We start from the raw sequence: 24,843 nt of genomic DNA, 5'->3' as shown, positions 1-24,843 counted from the left end.
GTGAGCGTGCTACCGCTTGAGCCACATCCCCAGCCCCCCAGATAATTTTTAAACTACATGCTTATACGTTTACAGAAAAGAGAATAAGACTTTCCCCAAATTGGCACACTATTACTGACGTACCATGAACTGACTGTTCAACCTATTCCTAGTTTGTGAGAAAGGCCAAAAAGGTCAAAAAACACTATTTTACAAAATATGTTATTACTAATTTTACCTCCAAGGTTTTCACATAATAATACCTGTGATGTGAATTCACAGAGAGCAAATTAGTTTGCATGGTTATTACTTTTGCTCCTTGAAGAGCTGAAGATCAGCAGGATAATGTTGACTTCTTGATGAGCAAAATTTGACCCATTCATTGTAAAAAAGATATTCACAGGGGCAGAGCAACAATATATTTCTGAAGTTGGCAACCCAGACAATATATTTCTGAAGTTGGCAACCCAAACAAACATGTCTAGCATGTCTAATCCATATGCAACAGATAACATTACACAATCTGAGAGCATTTGCTCCTTATTGTATTTGTAAGGTGTCTTTTCAATTTACATTGTATGATAGAAAAAAAAAACTGAAAAACATAATTCTAATTAAGCCCAGAGGAAAGATGTATAGACACACACACACACACACACACACACACACACACACACACACACACTGGCTTGCACCCAGGAAAGTAGTGAATGTGGCCTCTGATACCTTAGGTAGTGCTTGTCTTACTCGTGGTGGAAGGCAAGAAAACAAGGCTCATTGTCTTGCTAAAACGCTAACCCTTAAATTTAGAGGCTGTCCTGGTCACCGCATTTGCCTACAGAGAACCTGCTCTGGCTGTCACCCGGCTTTCTAGAGAGTCATCTGGCTTCATTCTTACTTCTATTTAGCCTCCTCTTGTCATCTTTAATTAAAAACTCCTCTGAATGGGTCTAGCTCATTCAATCCTGCCAGCTTTGGAAAACTAATCCCACCTTGGAAAGCAAGGATATTATTTGTAGAGATAAATTATTTATTGATTTTTGAAGATTTTTAAAGATTTTCAAAAGATGACCTAAACTTTTAGTAGGGCTGCAAAACAAGATAAATAGTCTGAGGCAAGAAATAATACTGATGTCACACCTATTCTAATAAACAAATTAATCTGTACCACTTCCATGAAATAATTCCTCTTTATTGTTAAACTGAGTATTTTAATATGATTTTTCAATCTTCAGTCATTCCTAATTAGCTCAGCAGGCAAAGCTGTAGAGATCTGTAGACACTGTGCACAAAAATTGTAAAAATGAAAAAAATTTTCAAATATTTTGGCTACGAAATTTTAAATGACAATACATGGTTGGTTTTATTTTAAAGAAATACAATAGTCATCTTAACTTGCTACAGCTGAATAGTTTCTTAAGAGTTACATTTATTTTCCCCAAGTTTGCTTTCTACATCAATCACTGTTTTGCCAAGATGGATAAGAGATGGTGCCCTTGACAGGAACCAAGGTTGCAGCCAAGTCAGGGGCAGGCAATGAGAGGCACATAGGCAAATGCAAAATCATATCAGAAACAAATGAGGACACAGACAATGTGAAGTCAGCTCCTTATATTTCAAGTGTGGGTCAAGAGTTTCTCAAAGAGCAGGTCCTCTGCCTTTGGTTTAAGAGCTGGAAAATGCAGGGTGAGAAGTTATGTGCACAGAGGGTCCAATGTCTCAATGGAAACAGGCCACCAGAACTGGGCCAAATGTTTCCATTTTATTTGTTCGGCAATTTTTACTTATTCTTTTCCTAGAGACTGAATTGGAGATTCAGCCAACAAAGTCACATGAGCAAGAAGCCAAGCTGTTTGCTTCCTCATGAGGATCACAACCTCGGCTGTTAGAGTGCACGGCTAACTAGCATCAGTGAACATAAAGCATCTCCTATATGTTAGAAGCTCAGAGTTCGGTTGTGTTTTTTGGATGCAGTTGGCCTGAGTTCTCAGGCTGGAGAGAAGCACTCTCCCACTTCAATAGCTTCCCTCCTTGAGGGATGGTTAGGTGTAGAGGGTTCCATAATGGTTAGCAAATGAAAAGTGAAGGTCAGGGAAGGATTTAAAGCCCTGGCCCCAGCTGCCCTCAGTCACCACCTGCACCTGCCCAATTCAATCTCTAGGAATAAAAATATGTAAAAGTTGCTGAATGAATAAAATTGCGACAGTTGCTCTACAGCTCTCAGAACTCATGGATAAATCTGCTTCTTTGTGAGACTAATAAGAGGCTAACATTTCTAGGGGAAGAGCCAGAAAGGAAGAGGAAACTCGGGTTGCCCCCAGGCTAGCCAGAAGCAAAGCATTTCTGTGAAGACTCAGGATCTGCCTATAAAAACAAAACTACGCAATTTTGGTATTCCACTGTACAGCTTTGAGAGTTTTAATGCAAAACTAAGGTTTTGAACCATTGATTTTTAACCCAGTCAAATCTGAGAATCTCAGCTCCCCCTATCAACATGAACCCAAGGATGTGACTCAGAATTAATATTTTCATGAAGACTGCCCAATGGTTTTCTCTACCAAAATGTTCTTGTCTTAGAAATTCATTTCCAAAATGCACTAGGGGAAAGGCCCACATTGTTGCATGTTTTTATAGTTTCTATCACAGGGAAAAGCAGGCTCGTCAGGTGGTCCTGGAGATATCAGAATGCAATCAGAATGTTGAAGATAATATCATACACTGAGAAGTCAAAGCTGAAAGCATAGAGATGAGAGTGAGGGAGAACAGGGTTCAAGCACCTTCTGCTGCTTCAAAGCCATTTCACCTTGATCATCTTATTTAACCTTATGGCTTCAATTTCCCTGCCTGTGATACAGAAGTAAAAACAGAGCACAGACTATAAGGTTGGTAGAAGTATCAAATGAGACAATAACATAGATCAGTGGTTCAAAAAATGTTATTTACCACTAATTATCAACAAAAGTCTTATGACCTATATAATTATATTATCCATTTTTGAGAAGTAAACATATGATCAAAAGAAATCTTGGAATTCATCATAAGCCATCACACAATTTCTTTTAGATTTCTTTTCAAACTGCATGGGTTTCTTTTCTTAAACTGAAGACTCTCACACATACTTTTGTGAAACACAAACACACATATTAATTTTCATAGGGACATTCTGTTTATTCTGAAGTGTTTTCTTACATTTACTTTAAAAGATTATTGTCATATGAAAGGTTGATTTTATTGGTGGCTCAGATGACTCATCTGTTGGGAACTGATGTGCAGACAATTTTAAAAGAGATATGTGGATTAATAAATTTATATTATAAGTTGTATGTCAGGATTTTATACATTCAGATGAAACTAATTGCCTGGAATATAATGTGTACATGAAGATGTAGACCATATGTAACAGGGACTTTAATTTTTTGGGGATTGGCTAACTTCACTTAGCATTATCTTCTCCAACTCCATTTACCTGCAAATGTCATGATTTTATTCTTATTTTATTGCTGATTAACATTCCATTGCATATAAATGCTACATGTTTTTTATCCATTCATCTACTGAAGGCCATCTAGGTTGGTTCTACAGTTTAGCTATTGTGAATTGTGCTGCTATAAACCTTGATGTGGCTGTGTCGCTGTAGTATGCTGTTTTTAAGTCTTTTGGGCCTAGATGGAGAAGAGATGGATAGCTGGGTCAAATGGTGGTTCCATTCCCAGTTTTCCAAGGAATCTCCATGCACTATTTGTGAACAGAGTTTATAAAGTAAAATTTAATTTTACTCCTCGGAGTAATTAAATTTTATTTAGACCAGCAATAGCAAACTGTCCCAATTCCAATTTCATATTGTCTCTAGTATAATTCATAGTGATATGTTATACAATCCCACCAAATCCTATAAGCTGCTCCTGGGAAGGATGTTCATAGAATGTACTTCTTCTTATGGCAGAAATCAAAACTATTAGTAATTATTCTGGAACAACAGGGATGAACCAGAAGTCCTGGGTAGGTGTGGTCACTTTACCTCCTAAACCTACTGTTCCAGCCACCACAAGTGACTGCCTGAATCCTTGGTCAGAACCTGTTCTTTCTATAATAAACTCTTATATATTTAACATTTACATTCACTTAGCTTAAAGTTATTCTAATTATCTCTTTTGTGAATAAGATTTCATTATTGGATATGAGCTATGAATACCTTTCCCTACATTCTCAGGATGATAATATGGTGTCAGGTAAGTCTTCCTCTTTTCCATTCACCTGCCAGCTCCATTCTCCACTCTCCTATCTCAGCTCCAGGGAGATTTCTGCCATCACTTTTGGTACCCGTTTCTGCTACAGGCCATTGTTCTTCTCAGCTTTCTTTGGAAATGAATGGCTTTGCTCAGTCAAATCTCAAGACTTTTTCTCTAATTGCCTTAGGTTGCCATTTGTTATCACAGAGGAATCTGAAACTTTATTTGTAATGCTGTTGAAAGCAGAGCTGAGATCCCTTTCTATATGTTTTACAAGAAATACTTTCCATTTAAAAACAAAGCTGCATGGATTGAGTTGCTTCTCCTTTTATCCTGTTTGCCTCATAAGTTAAACTGAATCCACTCTGGAGGTGAGCTACCCAGATATACAAGGTTCTGATCTGGAAACTCTCCCACTATTAGGCTGCAGGGCCTGAAAATCATTTAGACAGACATCGGGACAAATGTTAAAGGCCACTGATGATGAGAAATGGGGTCCTGATACATGGCAGCTGGAATCACAACTATCAGATATTAATCACACCTTAATGTCTAACTCAGATGGGTGAGAAATTATTTCTAAATTAATATTGTTTTTAATTAACAGATCATCATTTTATTACATTTGTGAAGAATGTGTGATATATGAATATATTGTAGAATGATTAAGTTAAGCTAATCAACAAGGCCATCACCTCCATTACTTTCTGTTTTTGCCATGATACATTTGAAATTGACTCATATTATTATTTGGAAATATACATTATCGTTGACTATAGTCATCCTGCTCTGCAATAAATTTCAAAACTTATTTTTCCTGTCTTCCTTTGACCAATAACTGCCCATTCTGTCACTTAGGGGCCCCTGCCACACCCCAGCCACAGACAAACAGCTTCCTCTCTCTGTGATGGAATTTTTTAGATTCTGCGTATGTCTTCATGCAGAGTTTGTGTGCCTGGGTGATTTCTTTTAACATAATATCCTCCAGATTCATTCATGCTGTTGCAAATGACAGGATGTTGTTCTTTTTTAAGTCACAGAGTTGAGAAGTCACAATTGGAAACAGAAAAGTTTAAAACTGTTTAAAAAATTGATATTTTCTGTGCTTTATTTTGAATGTGGACCTTTTTTTTTAAGTCTCCAAAAATAAAATGAAATCGATGTCTGGGCTAGAACTAATGGTGGTGTTCACAGCTTTTCTGCTTATGCGTGGGACTTTAATACTCAGTAATACCGAGCTGAAAATTAAAAGGAAAACAGTGACTGGTTCTCGAAATGAATCATCAACCCTCTGAAAACTGTGATTATGAGCAGCATTACTAACATTAGATAGTTAGGTTATCTTCTTTTCAAGTAGTAAATTAAGTGTCATATAAAAGAAGACAGGATGTATGTGAAGGTGATGCTACTGGGGAGATTTTGCAAATGTGAGAGAGAAAATGAGACACCCAGCCAAACCTTCTGCCAATATTGAGGAAATTCCTCATGATGAATTCTAATTTTAGGATAATGAAATGAGCTGGAGCACACATTCGGAATTCAGGAGGTCTTCCACCTCAGTTCTATGTGCCAGTGTAGCGTGAAGCTGGCCATGGGAAGCGTTTGGAGGGCCCGGGCTGGGAAGGCACTCTGTGGGTCTCCTCTAGTTGGGCTACAGAGTCTGTGTCAATGTTAAGTATAATCTAGATGTGCTTGTCTTTATCATTACTTTATCTGTGTTGGAATTCGGTTTGCCAGCCTGACGCCTGGTCTTCTAGCTACAACACGTTTTTCTAAGGCTCAATTTGGAAACAGCCTCTGCACGCTTTGCAGTTCTTACACAGGGTTTCCTCACCCAGAGGCTCCCTCTGTTCTTTCCTCCATATCTATTGTCTCCCACCCATACAAAATCTTTTTCCATTTTCATGTTCACTCTGAGAAAAATCTAGACATATCTGACAGTCTACTTACACTGAAAAAACAAAAACTGAAAACTACCTACAGATTTTGCTTCCCACGCTGGTCTCTTCCCTCTCCCACACAGCCGACTCTGCTACTCACAGCTTCTTTCAAGTTTCCTGCCTCTACTTGTACTAAATCACTGCTTTCCTCTGCTTTGAATGCAACTTTTCTATTTTTAACCATTTTCCTTTCCTGCACTTAGAGACTTATTTTTCTTTCTTTTCCCTTTTTATTTCCGTTTCTTTGTCGATTTTTCATAATGCTGTTATTATCTGTTAAAATTTAATGTGTTATCTACCACACTTTAATAAATAGTTACTAAGTACTTATTCTGTGCTGGGATGCCAGATACTAAGGATAAGGAGATTAAATTAACAGTATCCTCTCCAACCTTTCCTATGCATCCTCAGGGATCTCATGAGATAATAACGAAAATAAGGAGGAAATACTAGCCATGAGAGTCAGAAGGCTGGTTCTGCAAGATGGACTACATTAATTGGACTACAAATGACTAACTCTGTCCAATAAAAGATTACATTTAAGACTGCATATCTAGGTTCACAAGAAAAAAAAATAATTCCCAAATGTCAAGACCAGAGAAAGAAGGAAGTCCATGGGTAGCAACACAAGGAATTCAAGTTGGAAAAATGGGAACAGGAATCAGATCATGTATCTAGGGTCTAAGAGCTTGGGTTTCAATGCCCACATAGGCAGAAGGTGGACTCCTGAGCCTGGGTAAGACAGAAATCTGAAAATATGACCTACCGCATAAAGCCAGATCATAATAAAAGAGTTCTGGCGGGATGTTGGAAGGAGATTGTCAAACAGATCCATCAAGCACAATGAAGAGAGAGGAACAGACCCGCTTACAGACAGGGATCTAGTCAAGGAGAACCATGGCAGCACACTCAGTGGTAACACAGCAGTGCAAGGTAAATAGTGCTGAGACAATTGCCTAACCCCGAGAAGAATTAGGTTTCTGCCTCACACTACCCATTTTAAACAGTTAATAGGTGTGATTGATGTGCAATAAGCCACACATAGGAAAACACACAGTTGGATGAATGTTGACATGTGTACAGAACCACGATCAAGGCCATGAATATATTGACCAACCCCACAGGTTTCCTAGCCCCCGCTTTTCAATCTTTTATTCTCACTCCAGGCCTTGTCCCAGGCAAGCAATGATGTTTTTCTATCTTTATAGATAAGAGTTGAATTTTCTTGACTAATATGTAAATGGAATTATAGAATATGTAGTTGTTTTTTCATCTCAATTTATTCACTCACCAAAATTAATTTGAGACTCATCCAATATGGTATATGTCAATAGACCTTTTTATTGCTAAAATGTATTTATAATACAGATCTCCGTTTGCCAATTGGTGGGAATTTGGGTTGTCACCAGTTTGGACTATTTCGAATAAAGTTGCTATGAACATTATGTGTAAGTGGCATATGTTTTCATTTCTCTTGGTTAAGTACCAATGGAATGATGGGAGATAAGGTAGGTGATTGTTAGACTTTTTGAAAAATAATCAAGCTTTTACTTGAAGTAGTTGTATCATTTCCTATTCCCACTAATAGCACTCAGGCGTTCTAGTTGCTTCTCCTCCTTCATGCTATATGCCAGACACTGCTGGGGAGGATGAAATAAAGTTAGTAGCTATTGGTTGGTTCATTTTTCTTATATTTATTTATTTAGGTACTGGGGATCCAGTCCAGAGCCTCATACATACTAAGCAAGGTTATGCCACTGAGCTACACCTGCAGTCTTTTCCCTTTTACAAAAAAAAACCCAAAGTGCCAAGGTTTTAACAGTGGAATGAGCATTGCAAAGTAGAGAGTCGAACCAACAACTATGTGCCAGACCCTCTGACTGCTGAGTTTCTTCCTCAATTTAAGCCTCAATCACTGGGCTTCATCACCTCCAGGGGGAGCTCAGAATTATATGGCTCACACTTTAAAACTAACGAAAAATTTGCCATGTGCTTCCTTTTATTGTCAGTCCAGGAATGGACCAAGCTACACTTAATTTGTAGTTCTTGTGGGAAAACAATTGTTCAAAAAATAAGAGCTGATTAAATTTAAAAATAGTTCAGAGCTACAAAATCTAATTGTTATTATTAAAGAAAAATTTTAAAGGTCATATTCTTGATCCATAACACATCCAGATTTCACAGAGTTAACTCAAAATAATTTTCACATGTATAATGACCAAAAGGTCAGCTTTTCAGAAAGAAGGACACAGTGACATTTGTGGTTCATGCACCTAATTAGAGCTGTAAATTACCTGAAGCAAAACCCAACAGAACTAGAAGAGAGACTGAATGCTTCTGTCATATTTGGAAAATGTAATAATGCTCTTTCAGTAATTGAGAAAGAAGATATTTTTTTTAAAAAAAGGGAAAAAGGAAGGATCAAAACACTGTAATTTTCTATAGTATCATTCCAAAATGGCAGACTTGATAGTCTTTACAAATTTTCAGGAATTTTCACCAATTTAGATGCTATGATTCTTCCAGAGGTTCAATTCTACACAGACTTGTGTCTGACCACAACAGAATAAAATCGCACACCCAAAATAACACTTTTTTAGAAAGTCACAATCTTCTAGAAACATACCTCCAAATGACCCACATATCAAAGAACACAGAATAGGTCAAAGAACACAGTATAGGCCAAACAGAGAATATTCAAATTAAATAATAATTAAAAAACAAGATATGAAAATTGTAGAGATGCAGCTGAACACTGCAGTGTTCAAAGGAAAACTCTAAATTCTCATATTAAAACAAATTGTTAGTGATCAGAAAGAAGGAAACAGTGATGATAAAACAAGGAATCCACATGGAAAAAAAAGAATAACAAATCAGAAATTTAAATGGGCCAGAAAGTTTTTGTGTATGAAAAGATTAATAGAGTTGATAACAAAACATAAAAAAAGGAATGAGAAAGATTAACATCAGGAATAAAAAATAGCTTATTCCCACTGAACCTACAGATATCAAAAGGATAAACAAGAGAGTATTTTTAAAAACATTATGCTGATATTGACAATCTTTAACAATATATAAGTTTTTGAAAAACAAAGTTTACTAAACCTGACAAAACAAGAAAGATAAAAACTTAATATCCCATTATGGTAAATACATTTAATTTGTAATGAAAAACCTCAAAAAAAAAAAAAAAACAACACAAACAATTCAGATCTAAAGAGTTTCTATCAAATATTTAAGTAAAAAAGTTTATCAATCTTTTATTAGCTCTATTCTTAAAACATACAGAGGAAGATGTAATCCCAGTGGCTCAGGAGGCTGATACAGGAGTTTTCCAAGTTCAAAGACAGCCTCAGCAATTTAACAAGGATGTAAGCAACTTAGCAAGAATATGTCTCAAAAAAAAAAAAAAAAGGAATGTGGATATAGCTCAGTGGTAAAGCACCCCTGGGTTCAATCCCTAGAACCCTCCTTCAAAAAAAAAAAAAAATAAGAAACATGTTTACTCCATAAAGACAGTATTGCCCTGATTTCAAAATTTGGTGATGACATTTCAAGAACACTAAGAATAATGCTTCTCATGAACAAAGATGCATCAATTTGAAACATTAGGAAGCCAAAACTTTCAACACTGAAAGAGGAATGCAGCATGACCTCCTTGGCTACACATCAGAAATGGGAGACTGGCTTAATGAATCACATCAACAGACTAAAGGAGAAAAACATTTATTAATTCAGTATTTGCGGTAAAAGCACTGGACAAAATTTGACACACTTCCACACAGTGTAGGAATTAAAAGTAACTATCTCCCTTGGAAACTCTACAGTCGATTTGGTACTTAATGGAAACACTGAGAACTAAGCTGTCCACATCTGCTCTCACCACCAGATGAAGAGCACACCTCATCCCCTCCTTCACAGGAAACAACAATGGATTCAAGAAGGATCGCAGTGTTTAGGATGTAATAGAGGAAATGAGATAAACTACTCTGAGGATGCAATTCTTACAGAAAAAAAAACAAAGAACCTTCATCTGAACAGGATTTTACATGCCAAAGAAACCTCAATGAAGTGGTGGAAAGAGGCATACAATTACAATGAAAGGGGAAATGATAATATGCACAGAAAATCACACTTTTATTATCAGAAAGTTATTTTTCAAGGCTATCTTTCAGGAATTAAAATGGACAGTAGGAGGAGGCTTTGTAACAGGTAAGTTTAGACCTCTGCTTATGACAACCAGTATATAATGAGGACTTCACTATAAGCTCATCTTTCTCAGGTCTTCTCTTTCATCCCCTCGTTTGCTCTTGGAGCCAACTTTAGGAAGTAAGCCCTGTTATTCCACTCACTCACTCACACAGCCATCAACTAAATGACTATCACAAGCTCACAGGACAAAGAGTTAGAACTGAATTAAATTTATCATAAGATATATATGTATATATATATACCCACACATGCATACAACGTATACATGTATATATGAATATGTGTATGTACTCATTCACAGGGATATTCACTTATCTATGGCTTAGCTACTTTTCACATATACAAGTAGCTATGCTTTATGGAAAAAAAATCTTTTTGAAGAAAATACAAACTAATACTTTTTAAATTCAATTACTCTTATGTATGCATTTGATCTTTAAATTGATACTGACACCTTAAAATAGGTGAATGGCTGCTTATAATCTCCTTTTAAATTTAATAAAGGGCTGTGAAATTACTATCTCTGATCTGAGTCGATTTTATTTTTCCACAACTTATAGACGGGTCCTTCACTTGTGAAGAGATGGACCCTCCCAAGAGCTGAATATAAGTGGTAAATTTTCCTCCCCCATATCCTGCTGGCCTGAAACGTGGCAGCGCCACACCTGCTGCACCTCTGGGTGGTGCTCGGAATCCCCGACTGACACCGAGTCAGCACCTAGGGGACACTTCTCTGTCATGTATGTGCAGGGATAACAGTCTGATGTGCTCTCCCTGTCACTCTACGCCTGGGCTGTTTATTAGCACTGAGAGGAGGAGAGCAGGGGCCCTACCTGCACAGGATCTAGCAGATGAAGTATGAAGGTTGCCTCTTAGCCCCAACCCTCTAACACACTACACGGTTTCATCTAGAAAGGACAGTATAAAGTATAAAGGTTACTGTTTAGGGAAGGATGACCAGAGGTATTAATGATAGAAATTATTTTTTTCTAACATGTGACCCACTCTGACCCCATGGATGGCTTCCTCAGTATTGTCCACACTTTCCCCATTTGGCCATAGGGGGAAGGGATCTGAGCGTACCTTTGTGTTTCCTGCACCTACCTGCACACTAGCTTACAGATTTCAGTCTGGCTTGTGTTGAACACTTGGTTTTAAAAAGTGGACCAAAAAATACTGAGGAATCAGAGGCTACACAGCACAAACTCCATAAATACTGCCTTAAGATATTTTCTCTCAAAAGTTGCAGCAATGTCCTCTTAATCACTCAGATTAAAATGCAGCCACGAGATAAACTTACCCTGGCTTTGTGTCATTCACTACACAGTGATAGGTAAATGTTCCAAACATCTGAACTCCCAAAATTCCATAAAGAAGTAGAAAGAAAAGTAGGAAAATTGAAACGCTCCATATTTGTTCTCCTGATCGCCTAGGGGGAAAAAAACAGGGTAAGTAGGTAAAAACAAAAAATCTCATAGACTTGCCTCCTTAACTTAGGTAACAGCAGTGCTTACTTTAAAATATTTGTAATCCGGGTCCTTGGCAGTTCAAATCGGAAATAAATCCGGAATGCCCTGATCATAATTAGTGGCCGTGGGATCCTCAACATGCCCCAAGGTGACATCTGATCAACTATATCAGCAATTTCAAACACCTGCAAGTTAAGTGATAGTTTAAAAAGTTTAGATCTTCCTTTAGCATTGCTTATAGTCATGGAATATACACACAACAGCAGAAAGCACACTCTGGACCTTGAATTTAGCCCCACATTATTTATTACCAAAATCAGTTTTCTTCTGGCTACATTTTGAAACAATAGGTATTTTTCCATATTTTTATTGGTGCATTATCGTCATGCATAATGGTGGGATTCGTTGTTATACATTCCTGTATGCACACGATATAACAATATAATCTGGCCAATATCACTTCCCAGGATCTCTCCTTTCTCTTCCCTTCTCCCTGTGCCTCTCTTTCCTCTACTCTACTTAGATACTCATGAGATTCCTTCCCTTCCTTTCTTTCTTCCCCTATAAAGCTATAGCTATATAAGGAGAAACAAATATATAAGCTAATGAAAGAGCAATAAATCCTCTTTATTTCCTAATTAAATGAGGTATAGTTTTTATTTAAAAAGTATGTGCCACTCAGAACAGAATAAGTTGTTAAGGCTTTCTTACTGAACAATGTTATTTGGTGGGAATTTTTGAATACATAGAAAATAAATGAATGAAAAAAAACATCAAAATATTATTAAAAGTATGGAAAAAGAATCTTATCACTAATAGATATAAATGTTAATTAGAAAATATTTGTCTAACACACAAGCTACTAAATTAATGTGTGAGATGAAATTAAATTATTGGAGATGTGCATTTTATATTAAGGACAGGTTATCAAAAACCACAGATGACTAGGCAAGATGGCCTATGAATTTCTTTTAGTCTCAAAGTTTAAATGAAGAGTAGGTGAATAAACTCCAGAATCTGCTGAACAACATTATACCTATAGTCAGTAATAATGTATTGCACTTAAAATTTTGCTGAAAAGGTAGATCTCTTGCTGTGTTCTTCAATTTTTTATGTTTCAAATACAGAAATCGTACCCCACATCTTTTTTCTTTATTTCACTGACTATATTTTTATATTTGTTTAGTAAGAAATAATTTCCATTTCTGAGAAATAATTCACAAATGTAACCAACACTAATTAAAATGTAACAATTAGACTTTCATCACAGTAGACATTTAAAGAAATGTCATAGGAAATTACACAATCACATTTGATATATGTTCTTTAATATTTCTTTTTAAATTTTCAAAGCAAAATAATGCCCATTTTAGAAAATACCCCCCTTGTGATTTAAAAAATATTTAATTACCTGTAACACCAGGGAAACCCAAAGGCAAAAGACCATAAATCCATCAAAAACACACCAGCGATCTTTCACATAGGAATTATCCCCCTAAAAATAAATTTCACATAGCATTAGCAGGTAAAACGAATAGTATTTAAAACAAAATTCTGTGGAGGGAATAGCAAGTGTTAATTCAGTAAAACTCACCCATAATTTTCGTATCATAATAAGCAGACTTTGAAGAGCATTTTAAGCAGCATTATTAATAAGGAGAATTATTTATGAACTACGAGAAACTGCAGAATTTTGAGTGTAAAATTTTTAATTTATGCAAAAGGAAAACATCACTCTTTGTTCAATTAATCACACAAATTCTAGAGCTTAAAAACAGAGGCCATCTTTCTTAACTAGGCCACTTAGGTCCCATGACAGCTCTTCCTGCAAGAACAATAGCACACACTGGTCTACATAACAGCCATTAGAACTGCTTGATCAACCACCATAAGTGGGAAGTCAGCTCAAGTGAATAAAATATGTGCCTCAATTACAAAGAAAAGCATAATTGACTTTTTCTTTAATTGTGATTGTGTATGTAAAAGAAAGATTAAAAAAAGATGGATTCATTTATTTTTTAATAGGAAATCTATTCTGATGCTAGAATGCACATTGTATAAAAATTGGAAAATTTAGGCAATAATTTCCTTTGGAATAACAATAGGGAAGATGCATCAAGTTGGAACTGGAAACCTTTGCTTTCATATGACTCTCCCAGTAAGTCACTAGTTCTTCAATCATTCATGTAACTCAATTCCCAATTTAGTCACATAGATCATTTCCATCTTGGACTGAATTTGATAAGAAAATAAAATGGGAGCACAATGTGAACATTTTAAATAGAATATGAAATATTTTGCAGGGTATTTTAAAAAATAATTTCCATAGCCTTCCACCTTTAGTAACAAATAGATTATTAAAATATTTCCTGGAAAAACTTCCAGGTACAATTTATATTGTTCATAATATCATATGATAAAACACTTAATGAAAGTTATCTCAGATAATTTCAATAACTTCATATCTCAGGCCCAGATATGGAATATAAACTTGACAAGCCTGTTTTACAAAAGATGTCTAATGAATGACTAGCAAACACACACACACACACCACCACCAACAACAACAACAACTGTACCACCAGCATCTTTTGCAGAAACACAGATATGAACAAACCCAACTAATACACAGAGCAGAATAACTTATAATAAAGCTATAAACATGGTGGGAGAAATGAGAAGCTTTACTCTGTGGAGAGTTCACAGCTTCCAAATAAATGTGCAAATAATTTTATCATTGGCAAGACAATCAACAAAGCTGGTGACTCAGGTGTTCAAGAAAACTCACAAATGAGATATCTGAAAGCAAACTCTTGAGGCTTGGGACTGGGTGACGAGGAGGACAATGAACCTAATTTAGTAGGTTAATTAATTTATACTTATGATTTATACTCCAAGAAGAGAAAAACTACATCTGAGGGTCCTGTAGGCTGTGTGTATACACAAACACATATGCACGTACTAAATATAAAACCATTTTATTTTATTTTTTTATTTTTTTTTAAAGAGAGAGTGAGAGAGGAGAGAGAGAGAGAGAGATAGAGAGAATTTTTTTTTAATATTTATTTTTTAGTTCTCGGCGGACACAACATCTTTGTTGGTATGTGGTGCTGAGGATCGAACCCGGGCCGCACGCATGCCAGGCGAGCGCGCTACCGCTTGAGCCACATCCCCAGCCCCATATAAAACCATTTTAAACATTTAGTTATCTTCAAAGTTTCATGGAACCTCATTTACTATGAGCATCATGTCTGATTGTTTTGCAAAACTATATAAAAATATAAATCAATAGTAATTTGTATACATACATTATAGCAGTATAGCCAATATGAAGTTGAATCCTATCTTATTCTAATTTTGATTAATATTCAAAACAATAATGGAACAATTATTTAAAGTTGCTTTCCAAATTCACTCATCCACTCAATGTATAGAATACTTCTAGAATTTGGACAGTGATCAAGAACTAGTGATTAAGGAATGAAAAAAAACAAAAAACTCCTGCCCTTTTATAGTTTTCATTCCCAGTTAATTTTCCAAAAGAAGATGAAAATAGTTCTCATTAGAGATCTATTTAAAATTAGAACAATTAAAAAGTAAATGTTAGGCAGGAAAAAAATAATTATAGATCACTGGATACAGAGGTACCCAAATAGGCTAAGTTCATATGACATTTTTCCAAATCACTATTAATATTTTGTTTCTTTTTGTCATTAAAAATGTTATATATATATATATATACATATATATATATATATATATATATATAGTGTCACTACATTTATCCTCTTTTACTGCTCATAATTTGCTTTAGTCATGAATTAAATTAAGTATGACATAGGATGAGAGCTTGTCATTATACTGAGGATTATTTAAAATGTAACATGTGAGTTTAAACAATCATATTTCCCTGGGAGCCAGGGAGTGTCAGAAACCTGTGGCAGAAGGGGAATATAGTTTCACAATGAGTCCTGATGTATATGTGTGTGTGTGTGTGTGTGTGTGTGTGTCTGTGTGTTTTACTTATGTTTGTGTGACAATTTTTAAACCAGATTTCCAAAAATAAGTTTATAGAAAGGTGAACATTTTAGCCTTAAAAAAAAAATCACCTTTTCAGTTGTCAGAAATAGAGTCAAATGTTAACATTTGGGCCTCACAAATTCAGAATGCATGCTCATCAGTAACAGAGGTGACTGAATTTTTGTTTGTCATGTACTACATCAATCGGTTTGCTAAGGAAATTGATGTGGAAAAGCTAATCCACAATATATTCCAAACTACATAAAAGGATGGATTACTTTTTAGCCAATTTAGAAGCATGGGTGATGATCACAAAAGCATATAAATATTTAATTTCAAAATGACCTCATACTGTGAAAGCTGGCTTAGCAAAATGTTCATTAGATAACAGAGAAAGCTATTTTTTTAATTAATAAGTGATTTTGATTGAATTGTTGGAAAAGGTTTCTGCTGTCGACCTTCCAGAGTTTGTCATGGTGTTTGCTGTCACCAACAAGCCCACAGCATGCTGGATGGCACGCAACAATCAATTAGACCTGATCTCTTTTTACTTTTTCCTGTTAAATATGGAAGTAATTCCCTGTGCATAATTTTTAATTTGTTTTCAAAAAATATTCATAAACACTTTACAAAACAGTATTAGTTACCCAGAATACAAAGACCAGTAACACACAGTGTTTTTCTTTTTTTCTTTCTTAACCTTTTCTTCTTAGCATTCTTTTTTGTTCCATAGCTTTACTGAGGTAAAATTGAAGCACAATAAAATGAACATATTGGAAGTATGCAATTTGATCAATTTGATATGTATGTAACCAATACAATCAATATTAAAAGCAGTTCCATTATTATTTTCTTTAATTTGAAATTATGCATACTGTTTCCTGCATGATTTATTACATTGGAAATCAATCACTTAAGATATATAAAACCCCACCCCCACATGTCAACTATTTCCAAATTAAATAGCACACTTATAAATATCTCAGAAGTCAAGGAAGAAAGTAGAAGAAAAGTAAATAAAAAATGCTTTGAACTAAGTGATAATAAAAGCTTAAAATATCAGTATCTGGGGTGAAACGGTACTCAGATGAACATCTATAACTTAGAATTATATAGGAAAGACAAATAACAGTAGGAGCAGAAATATATGAAATAGAAAATAAATAATACAGCTAAACAATACAAATCCAAAAAAGTCTAATCAAGAAAAAAGAAAGAACACAAAAATTAATATCAATGGAAAGGGAGCTATCAAAATAACCCTAGAGATGCTAAAAATATATTAAGGTAATATTACAATTGTATGCCAACATATGTGAGAGCTTACATAACATGGTCTAATTAGAGAAGGATCTGTGCACTACTGAGAAGAAAGTGTATTAAGTCATTAGATGGATGAAATATGCTATCTATGTCTGTTAATTCTAAACTATCAATGATATTTTTTACTTTTATAGCTTCTTTATTTAGTTTTTGTCTGGAGGATCTATCCAGTGGTGACCAAGGCATGTTAAAGTTACCCAGTTGTGGTCTATTTGATTCTTAAAATTGAGAAAGGTTTGTTTGATATACATAGATGCCCCATTGCTTGGGGCATAAATGGGCATCAATATTTATGATTGTTATGTCTTATTGCTGTATAATTCCCTTAAGCAGTATGAAATGTCCTTCTTTGTTCCTTCTGATTAACTTTGGCTTGAAGTCCACTTTATCTGATATGAGGATAGAAACTCCTGCTTGTTTACGCAATTCATATGAGTGATATGTTTTTTCCCATCCTCTCACCTTCAGTCTATGGATTGTCTATGTCGTGAGTCTCCTGGAGATAGCATATTGTTGGGTCTTGTTTTTTAATCAATCTGCCAGTCTGTGTCTTTTGATCTATGAGTTTAGGCCACTAATGTTCAAGGATAGTATTGATATATGATTTGTGTTTCCGTTCATTTGGGTTTATTTCTAGCTTTAAATTTGAAAGAGTTTATCCTTTGATTGACTATTCCTTTTCAAGGTTTCTTAACATCTTCTCTCCATGGTCAACTCTATTTTCAAGCTTATATATTTTGTCTCCACTGCCTGAGGTTCTTCTTCCAAGTGGTCTAATCTGTTGATATGCTTTCTATTGAATTTTCAATTTGGTTTATTGTCTCCTTCATTTCAAGGACTCCTGTTTAGGGTTTTTTTTTTTGTTTTTGTTTTTTCCCCAGAATCTCTACCTGTTTATTGAAGTGATCTCTTTCTCCCTGTATTTGCTCTCTTACGTCATCCTTTCCTTCACAGATCAGTTTAACTGTGTGCATTCTAAACTCCTTCTCTGACATTTTTCCCACTGTTTTTGTTGATGGACTCTGTTATTGGTGTATCTTGGTTTGCTTAGGGTGATTTGTTCCCTTGCTTTTTTATGTTGTTTGTGTGTCCACTCATCTAATAGTATGAACTGATAGTGTCCCTGAAGGTTTCCTGTACCTCACTGTTGAGGGGGAAACAATAAGAACAACCAATGCAAACAATATACAGCATTAAACCAAATAGTTCCTACTGTAATGTCTACAACGTTAATTATCACAATAAACAGAAATGATATGAAACAAGTTTGCAAAAGGGTTTACAACTTCAAATGGTGGAGAGGGAGAGAACAGAAGTGATAGAGGATGTGATGATTATGAGGTAGGAGGAGAGAAGACAGAAGTAAATGATTAAAGGATGAGTGAAAGAGAGAACAACAGAGATTGGCTGTCAGCAGAGCAAAACAGAGATTCAATGGAAACAGATAGGTAGGAGAAGAAAACATATTTAAAGCAATTTTTTTAAAAATAAAAGAATACAAAACAAAACCAAAATATACTAGTCAAATGTCCTAGTTTACAAAAATGAATCCATGTAATATAACTGGCTTCAAAAATGCTAGATATGAGAAGAAAAAAAATAGGAAACTATATAAATGTCCATGTACCATTAAGGCCACAACTAAAGAGTGAAAAGAGAATTTAAGAAAAGAAAAAAAGAAAAAAAACATCTTGAAAAGTTAAAGAATTCTTTCCATTGGAGTTCAAAATGTTCTGAGGCTCTCTTCTCAGCAGTGTTAGTTGGAGTCTTCTGGGGTGTGATGTTCCACCCTCTGGATTGCTGGAGTGACAGAGGTGATCCTAGTGAGTTCCTGGAGACAGGGTTAATCTCAGGTGGGCTCCAGGCTCTTCCCTGAAAGCTAATTGTTGTGGAGATTTTAACCAGACCCATCAGCTTTCAGTACTTGCTGATTCACACTAGATAACTTTACATCAGGGATTTCCCCTGGGTTCCACTCATGTTGTGGGGGATCCAATTCTTAGTCCCCTATGTCAGCTGCCGATCCTATGTTTCCTGGTCTCAGGTTCAGTCTTCAAACAGTTTCTCCGGACCCACACTTCAGAGTTCCAGGCCAGATGTGTCTCCCAGCCAGTCCTGCAAGCACTCGGATTGGAGTGGAAGGGGAAGACAGGGGTGTGTTTCCATAACCATTTGTCCCCTCTGTAACCCTCTCTCCATCTCTGATTTTCTCCCGGTCACTTAAGCACACTCTGTGTCATGCAGAGTGTGTCCATCAGGACTAAACCAAACTCTTGTTTGCCAGGAGTTGGCTTCACAATGGTTTGTCCTTTGTCCTCTGCATGCAGCTTGAAGAGGTGGCAGCTTCTTTCCCCACACAGTATCCCGCAATGAGTCCTTCAGGTTTGTCAGGCAATGTGGTTGGTCTCTAAAGGCTCTGTACCCAGACACAACTCAGGCCTCCCAAGAATGTGGCTTCCTTTAATTCCATTGTCCCTCTACTATGCTCACAGAGGGACCTCTCTGGCCAAACTTCCTGCCCAGGGAGTTTTTCCTTATTTTATTATATCCAACCTCCTGTGTCCCCTGGTTTGCTTTGAATGTCCAGTTTTAGTTCCTGTAAAGTTCCTCCCACCGATTTTTTGTTTTTTTCTTTCTTTCTTGGTTTCACGCCACAGAACAGCCTGGAAGGTGACCTCCTCTATTCTGCCATCTTGGATCTCTTAGCATTCTTTGTTTTTTTTTTTTTGTTTTGTTTTGTTTTGTTTTTTTTTTTCCATGCTTTTCTGTCTTCCTCAAGATTTCTGGCCTGATTTTCCTCCCAACTCTGAGCTAACCACAGCTTACTCTGATCACCTTAATGCAAAGCTAGGGCAACAGACCACTCAGCTCCTGTATACAAATAATGTTCACATTGTGTTATGAACAGAATAATCTTTTGTCAGCTCTATTGGTTGTTTCAGGATTTATATTTTGGTATTAGATTTAATGGTGACATTTGAGTTTCCTACATAGATTATCTCTGAACTGGTTCTTTTGTTGCATAAAAAAGAAAAGAAAAAATCTGTATCCAGCGGTAAATGTTTGCATTTATTAGGAAGATTAGCAATACCTTAAGATTTTTAAACCAGGTAATTGAGAGTGGTAGTCCCAAGACCTAGCCCAGTGTATGATATACAGCAAACATAGATGACTGATTGCATGAACCATCTTACCGAGCTTCTATAGATTGCTATGTATACAGCAAGAAGCCAATTAAGCCTGAGAATGCATCCATCCATCACTTGCTAAAACTACTAATATTGCTTCTAAAAGGAAATTATTCCCTCTGGCAAAGAGAGAAAGATGTATTGCCTTTCGAGTTAATATCATTAACTTAAGTCTCCTCCTGCATGATTATGAAAGAACACAGATGAGATTAGGAGATGACTGTTGGGTATTTCCTGGATTAGTACAGCTTGAATAAGCAGAGATGAACACGCCGTACAAATAGGAAGAGAGGCAAGGTTTATATAATATGCTTTGCAAGGAAATTCTAAACAGAATCAAACTGGTAGGAATTGAAGTTACTATCATATTAATCATTATCAATAATCAGTAAGGCTTAATAAGTTTAAAATATTTTTAATGAACACAGGTTTTGACATCTGGCATTAGAAGTATAATCTCAGATTACATTTTATGCCTGAGGCAGCTAGCAAATCATCTGTTTTTTTTTTTCAGTTTTTATTTTCAAAGGCCTTATCAAAATTGGTTAAAAGTTGTTGTAATTTGATGTATAAGCACATCCAGATCCTTAAAAATCCTATTTCACTGATGCCTTAGTTATAATATTATTTGTAAATAATAAATCATCCTATATCCCTGCTTCCAAAAAAACATAACCAGAATTAAGCAAGGAAATTGAATGCTTGGTGCTACAAGGGACATTCTAGCACCTCAGCCACAAAAAGAGAGGATGTAATTTGAGTTTTGCATCAATGAGAAATAGAAGGTGGAAGGCTCCAGTTATGGGCAGAAATCAGTACACTGGTGGCTGATAGATATTCAAGAACTGTCTGTTGATTTTTATAAAGGTAAACAGCTGGAGCCTGCCAATCAATTATCTGGCATGAGAAAGTAACGTAAAGTGCCTTGCAAGTCTTTAGCAAGCAGAGAGACCAGACACATTTTAGGGCTGTATTTTGTAGCCACAAAATTATATGCACTGGTATAGCTTCTTGAGCGTGTGATTTATTGTCCCCAGTTCCCAGGGCCCATCTGTCACTGTGTCTTAGCTTTATTATTTATTACTTCAACCGTGCTCAAAGGATGCATGTTACTTTTACCTAGGTCTATTGCTAGATGAAAAACCGACAATTGAGAATTGTTTGAAGAATTCACAGCCTTCACTACATGGGATGATCTGCAGCAGCACAAACACATATCATCCAAAATGTCTTGTTTTCACCTTTGAGGATTTGGTGAGCCAGAAAGCTTCTAAGAAGAGGAATTAGTGGAGAGGGAATTAGAAACAAATTATTGGGGACCAGGAATTAGTTGGCAGACACCTTGGAGCGTGAGAAGTATAAAATATGGGAATTCTTAAAACAAATATATCCCTTCAACAAAACAACAACAACAACAAATTAAAGCTAGATCTTTCCAGAAGGACTTTCTGCTTCAGTTTCTCTCTCTGGTACTGCATGGAGCGGGCCATCTCCAGACCAGGCCACTGGCGGACGAAAAACTCCCACAGCATGAAGTTGGAACTCGCAGAGCTTCTGGGCCCTGCAAGAGGCAGCCAGCCTTCTTCACAAATCCTCTCTGAGCACTGGGGACCTGCCACTTCTGGCTCCTTACAGTTCCAGGTACCAGGCTGCTCCCGCCTCTGAATCCCAGAAGTTTCCTTTTCTCTCTGTGAAATCTTTCCCCTTCTTCCCCACACCCTGCCATACATCACATGTTCCCATCAAGACCTCGTTTCCCTCTCTCTCTTCTTCCAGACTTCCCTGGTCTCCCCAAGTGAGGTTCTGGTCTCTTTATCTGTGCTTGCCTCCCCCACACCCCTTTCTTTTTCTTTTTTCCTGCCTTAGAGATTGAACCCAGGGGTGTTCTAGCACTGAGCTTGGTTTGTCTGTTTCCTTTCTCATGGGGCAGTGAAAAACTCATCCTAAGTGTTCACTACATGTCAGCTGAGAGATTAAAGGAAAACTTGGAAATCTGTGTACTGGCATCTAAGAATATAATCTTATACTTACATTATACTTATATCTTAAATATTTAAATATCTGAAATATTTTATATTCATATTTATCCATTTGACAAGCTACTAGGTCAATAAAATTAGTAGACAATACCAGGAAATCACAGCTTCAGTACTCTTACTTTGAGCACCCCCACCGCCCAAAAAGAGAATAGGTTTGGTTTGTTGTACTTAATTTTATAAATCAGGTATCTTTAGTTAACAGTAACTTAAGCACTAGGTATAAATTTTAAGTATACCCTAATATTGCCAAAACAGACGAGGTGTAATTTTAAAGAGCTCTGTATGAGGAATGGCCAACGATACATGGCTTTCTTCTACAGGTATTTTATTATGGACCAACCATATTTCAGGCATAGAAGACACTCTTCCACAGAAGACAAGACAAACTTCTGTTACTCACCCAATAACTAAATCTGACTATTCCTTAGAGTACTTTAGGTGCAAATCAATGTATATTAAACATCTGTACAACTCTGTTCCAAACAATGTGGAAACTTTGGAAGAGTGTTACCTTATGATTAAAACAGAATACAAACACTCAGGACATCCCTGTGGGTGCATGAGCACCCAGGCTTACGTCCTATGAGTGATCAAACACAGCATGTCTGCAATGACCTTGGGTGGAGAGAGGAAGAAATTGAGTGAGAGGTAAGGTATTGGCAAATGAATTAAGGTAGAAAAAAGTATTAAAAAGTAAGGTTTGACAGACATATGCTTAATCAATGTTTTAATTATTGTAGGGTAACTTGGTGAGGGTGCAATAACTTACATTTGAACAACATTAGAAGTCTTCTAAAAAAGTAGAACAGAGTCCCCCTGGGGCCTGAATAGTTCTTAGGGTGAAGTAACTTAAATACTTAAAATACATCCTTGTTTCTCATGTAACTATAAAAGCAAAACAAATCCACAAATACGAAACTACAATGTAATAACATTTAAATTAACAGCATAAAGCTAATGTGGCATATGACAGCTTGCTAAAACCATCTGATTAAAAGCTTAAGCCTTAAATATGAGGATGTGCTCTCAAGCCCACTGTCCTTCTGAGCTCTGACTGTTCTGTTATGCAGGTTTGCACATGTGTGTGGCACCAAATGCTGAAGTTCTGATGGGGGTGCCCACCAGAAAAATGACATCAGCACAGCTTCCTTTAGTTTTCCCAGACAAAAAAAAAAAAAAAAAGTAGAAAACCTAGATTGATTTTAATTTTTAATTTTCAACTCCCACATATTGAAAATAAGAAACAATATTTTTGGTTTTTAGTAATTAGCTCATTTAAATGTTGATGAAAATTAAAAATACTAAAAATGGCTAATTTACAATAATTTGAACAAACAACTTGGTTATAAATCAGGTTTTTATTTTATACCTACTGGTTCAACTTCTAATAGCTCAATTGTTAACACTTCACTTGATGCTCTGTTTGCTTGGAATAAACATATAATTCAAGTTTCACACCTTCTCTGTTGTTCTGATCTGCTAGAACAGTGACCATTAGAGTGGTACCTATTGTTATTTGGGGGAAGGGAAATCCATGACTTTATTAAATAACTAAGAAACAAAACTTTCTTCTAGGAAAATGCCATAAATTTGTTTCATTCAAGCCAGTACCTTAAAGAAGTCAGCAAATGCAGATTTCAATCACAAAGGGCTCAACCCAGAACATTTGGTTCTTTCACAGCCTGGGCAGAGGTTGCCGGAGCCTGGGTGACCAACCTAGTCAAGCGACAGGGTCAGCCAGGGCCTTAGTGATCTCAGATTGCCACCTAGGAAGAGGCAGCACCAAGGGATAAAAGCCACAATTGAAGAAGAGACACTTTAGGACTCTCCCAAGACCAACTTTCCTCCAAGTAGGCCTCCCGAGACAGCTATCAATTATGTGAGCCCATGACTGTCTAAACCTACTGCTTAGAAAAACTGGCTAGCAACTTTGTAGAAGACTCAGACATGACCAAAGTGAATAAAATGTTGTAAATAAAGGGTAAAGAAGGAAATGGAATAATAAATAATAAATGGAAAGGAAATGGAATAATCCCAAAATCCATTCATGGAGGGTATAGTGGATGCCCACCACTTTCAAGAACCAACAGATTCCATGATATAGAATCTTCTAATATACACTGGAATACCGAGAGGAAACCTCAGAGAGGGAATCTAAGAATAAGTGACCCAGTATGTAGAACTGTAACTTAGCAGGATACAAATTATAGGTAATACAAAACCAAAGAACAACATAAACAAAATCAACAACAACAAATATCCACCAAGGCACTGCAGGAAAATTAAGGGCAATGGAACATCCTAGTCTCGGCTACCTGCAAAAATCTCCCTTACAGAGACCAGAGACCATGTTAAAGAAAAACTACAGGAGTAGAATCCAGACAGGGTAGGGCAGGTGCAGTGGGGCCAATGCAGAAGAGGGATCAGATGAGAGGGCCAGCAGA

General features: G+C 36.3%; 1 protein-coding gene across 1 annotated transcript in view; it reads right to left on the bottom strand.

Annotated features, from left to right (window-relative positions):
• Positions 1-24,843, bottom strand: part of NALCN (sodium leak channel, non-selective) — a 288,158-nt gene that overhangs the window by 256,302 nt on the left and 7,013 nt on the right. Inside the window, exons 3-5 of the mRNA XM_081302231.1 lie at positions 13,241-13,324; positions 11,875-12,014; positions 11,661-11,789 (exon numbers count right to left, since the gene is read on the bottom strand). Coding sequence (XP_081158357.1) covers positions 11,661-11,789; positions 11,875-12,014; positions 13,241-13,324 — 353 coding nt within the window. The remainder of the gene's footprint in view (positions 1-11,660; positions 11,790-11,874; positions 12,015-13,240; positions 13,325-24,843) is intronic.

This window comes from Spermophilus citellus (genome assembly GCF_964194105.1).
Source record: "Spermophilus citellus genome assembly, chromosome: 1".
NCBI lineage: Eukaryota > Metazoa > Chordata > Mammalia > Rodentia > Sciuridae > Spermophilus > Spermophilus citellus.
The sequence above is the reverse complement of the archived record's forward strand: the minus strand, read 5'-3'. Positions and strand labels throughout refer to the sequence as shown.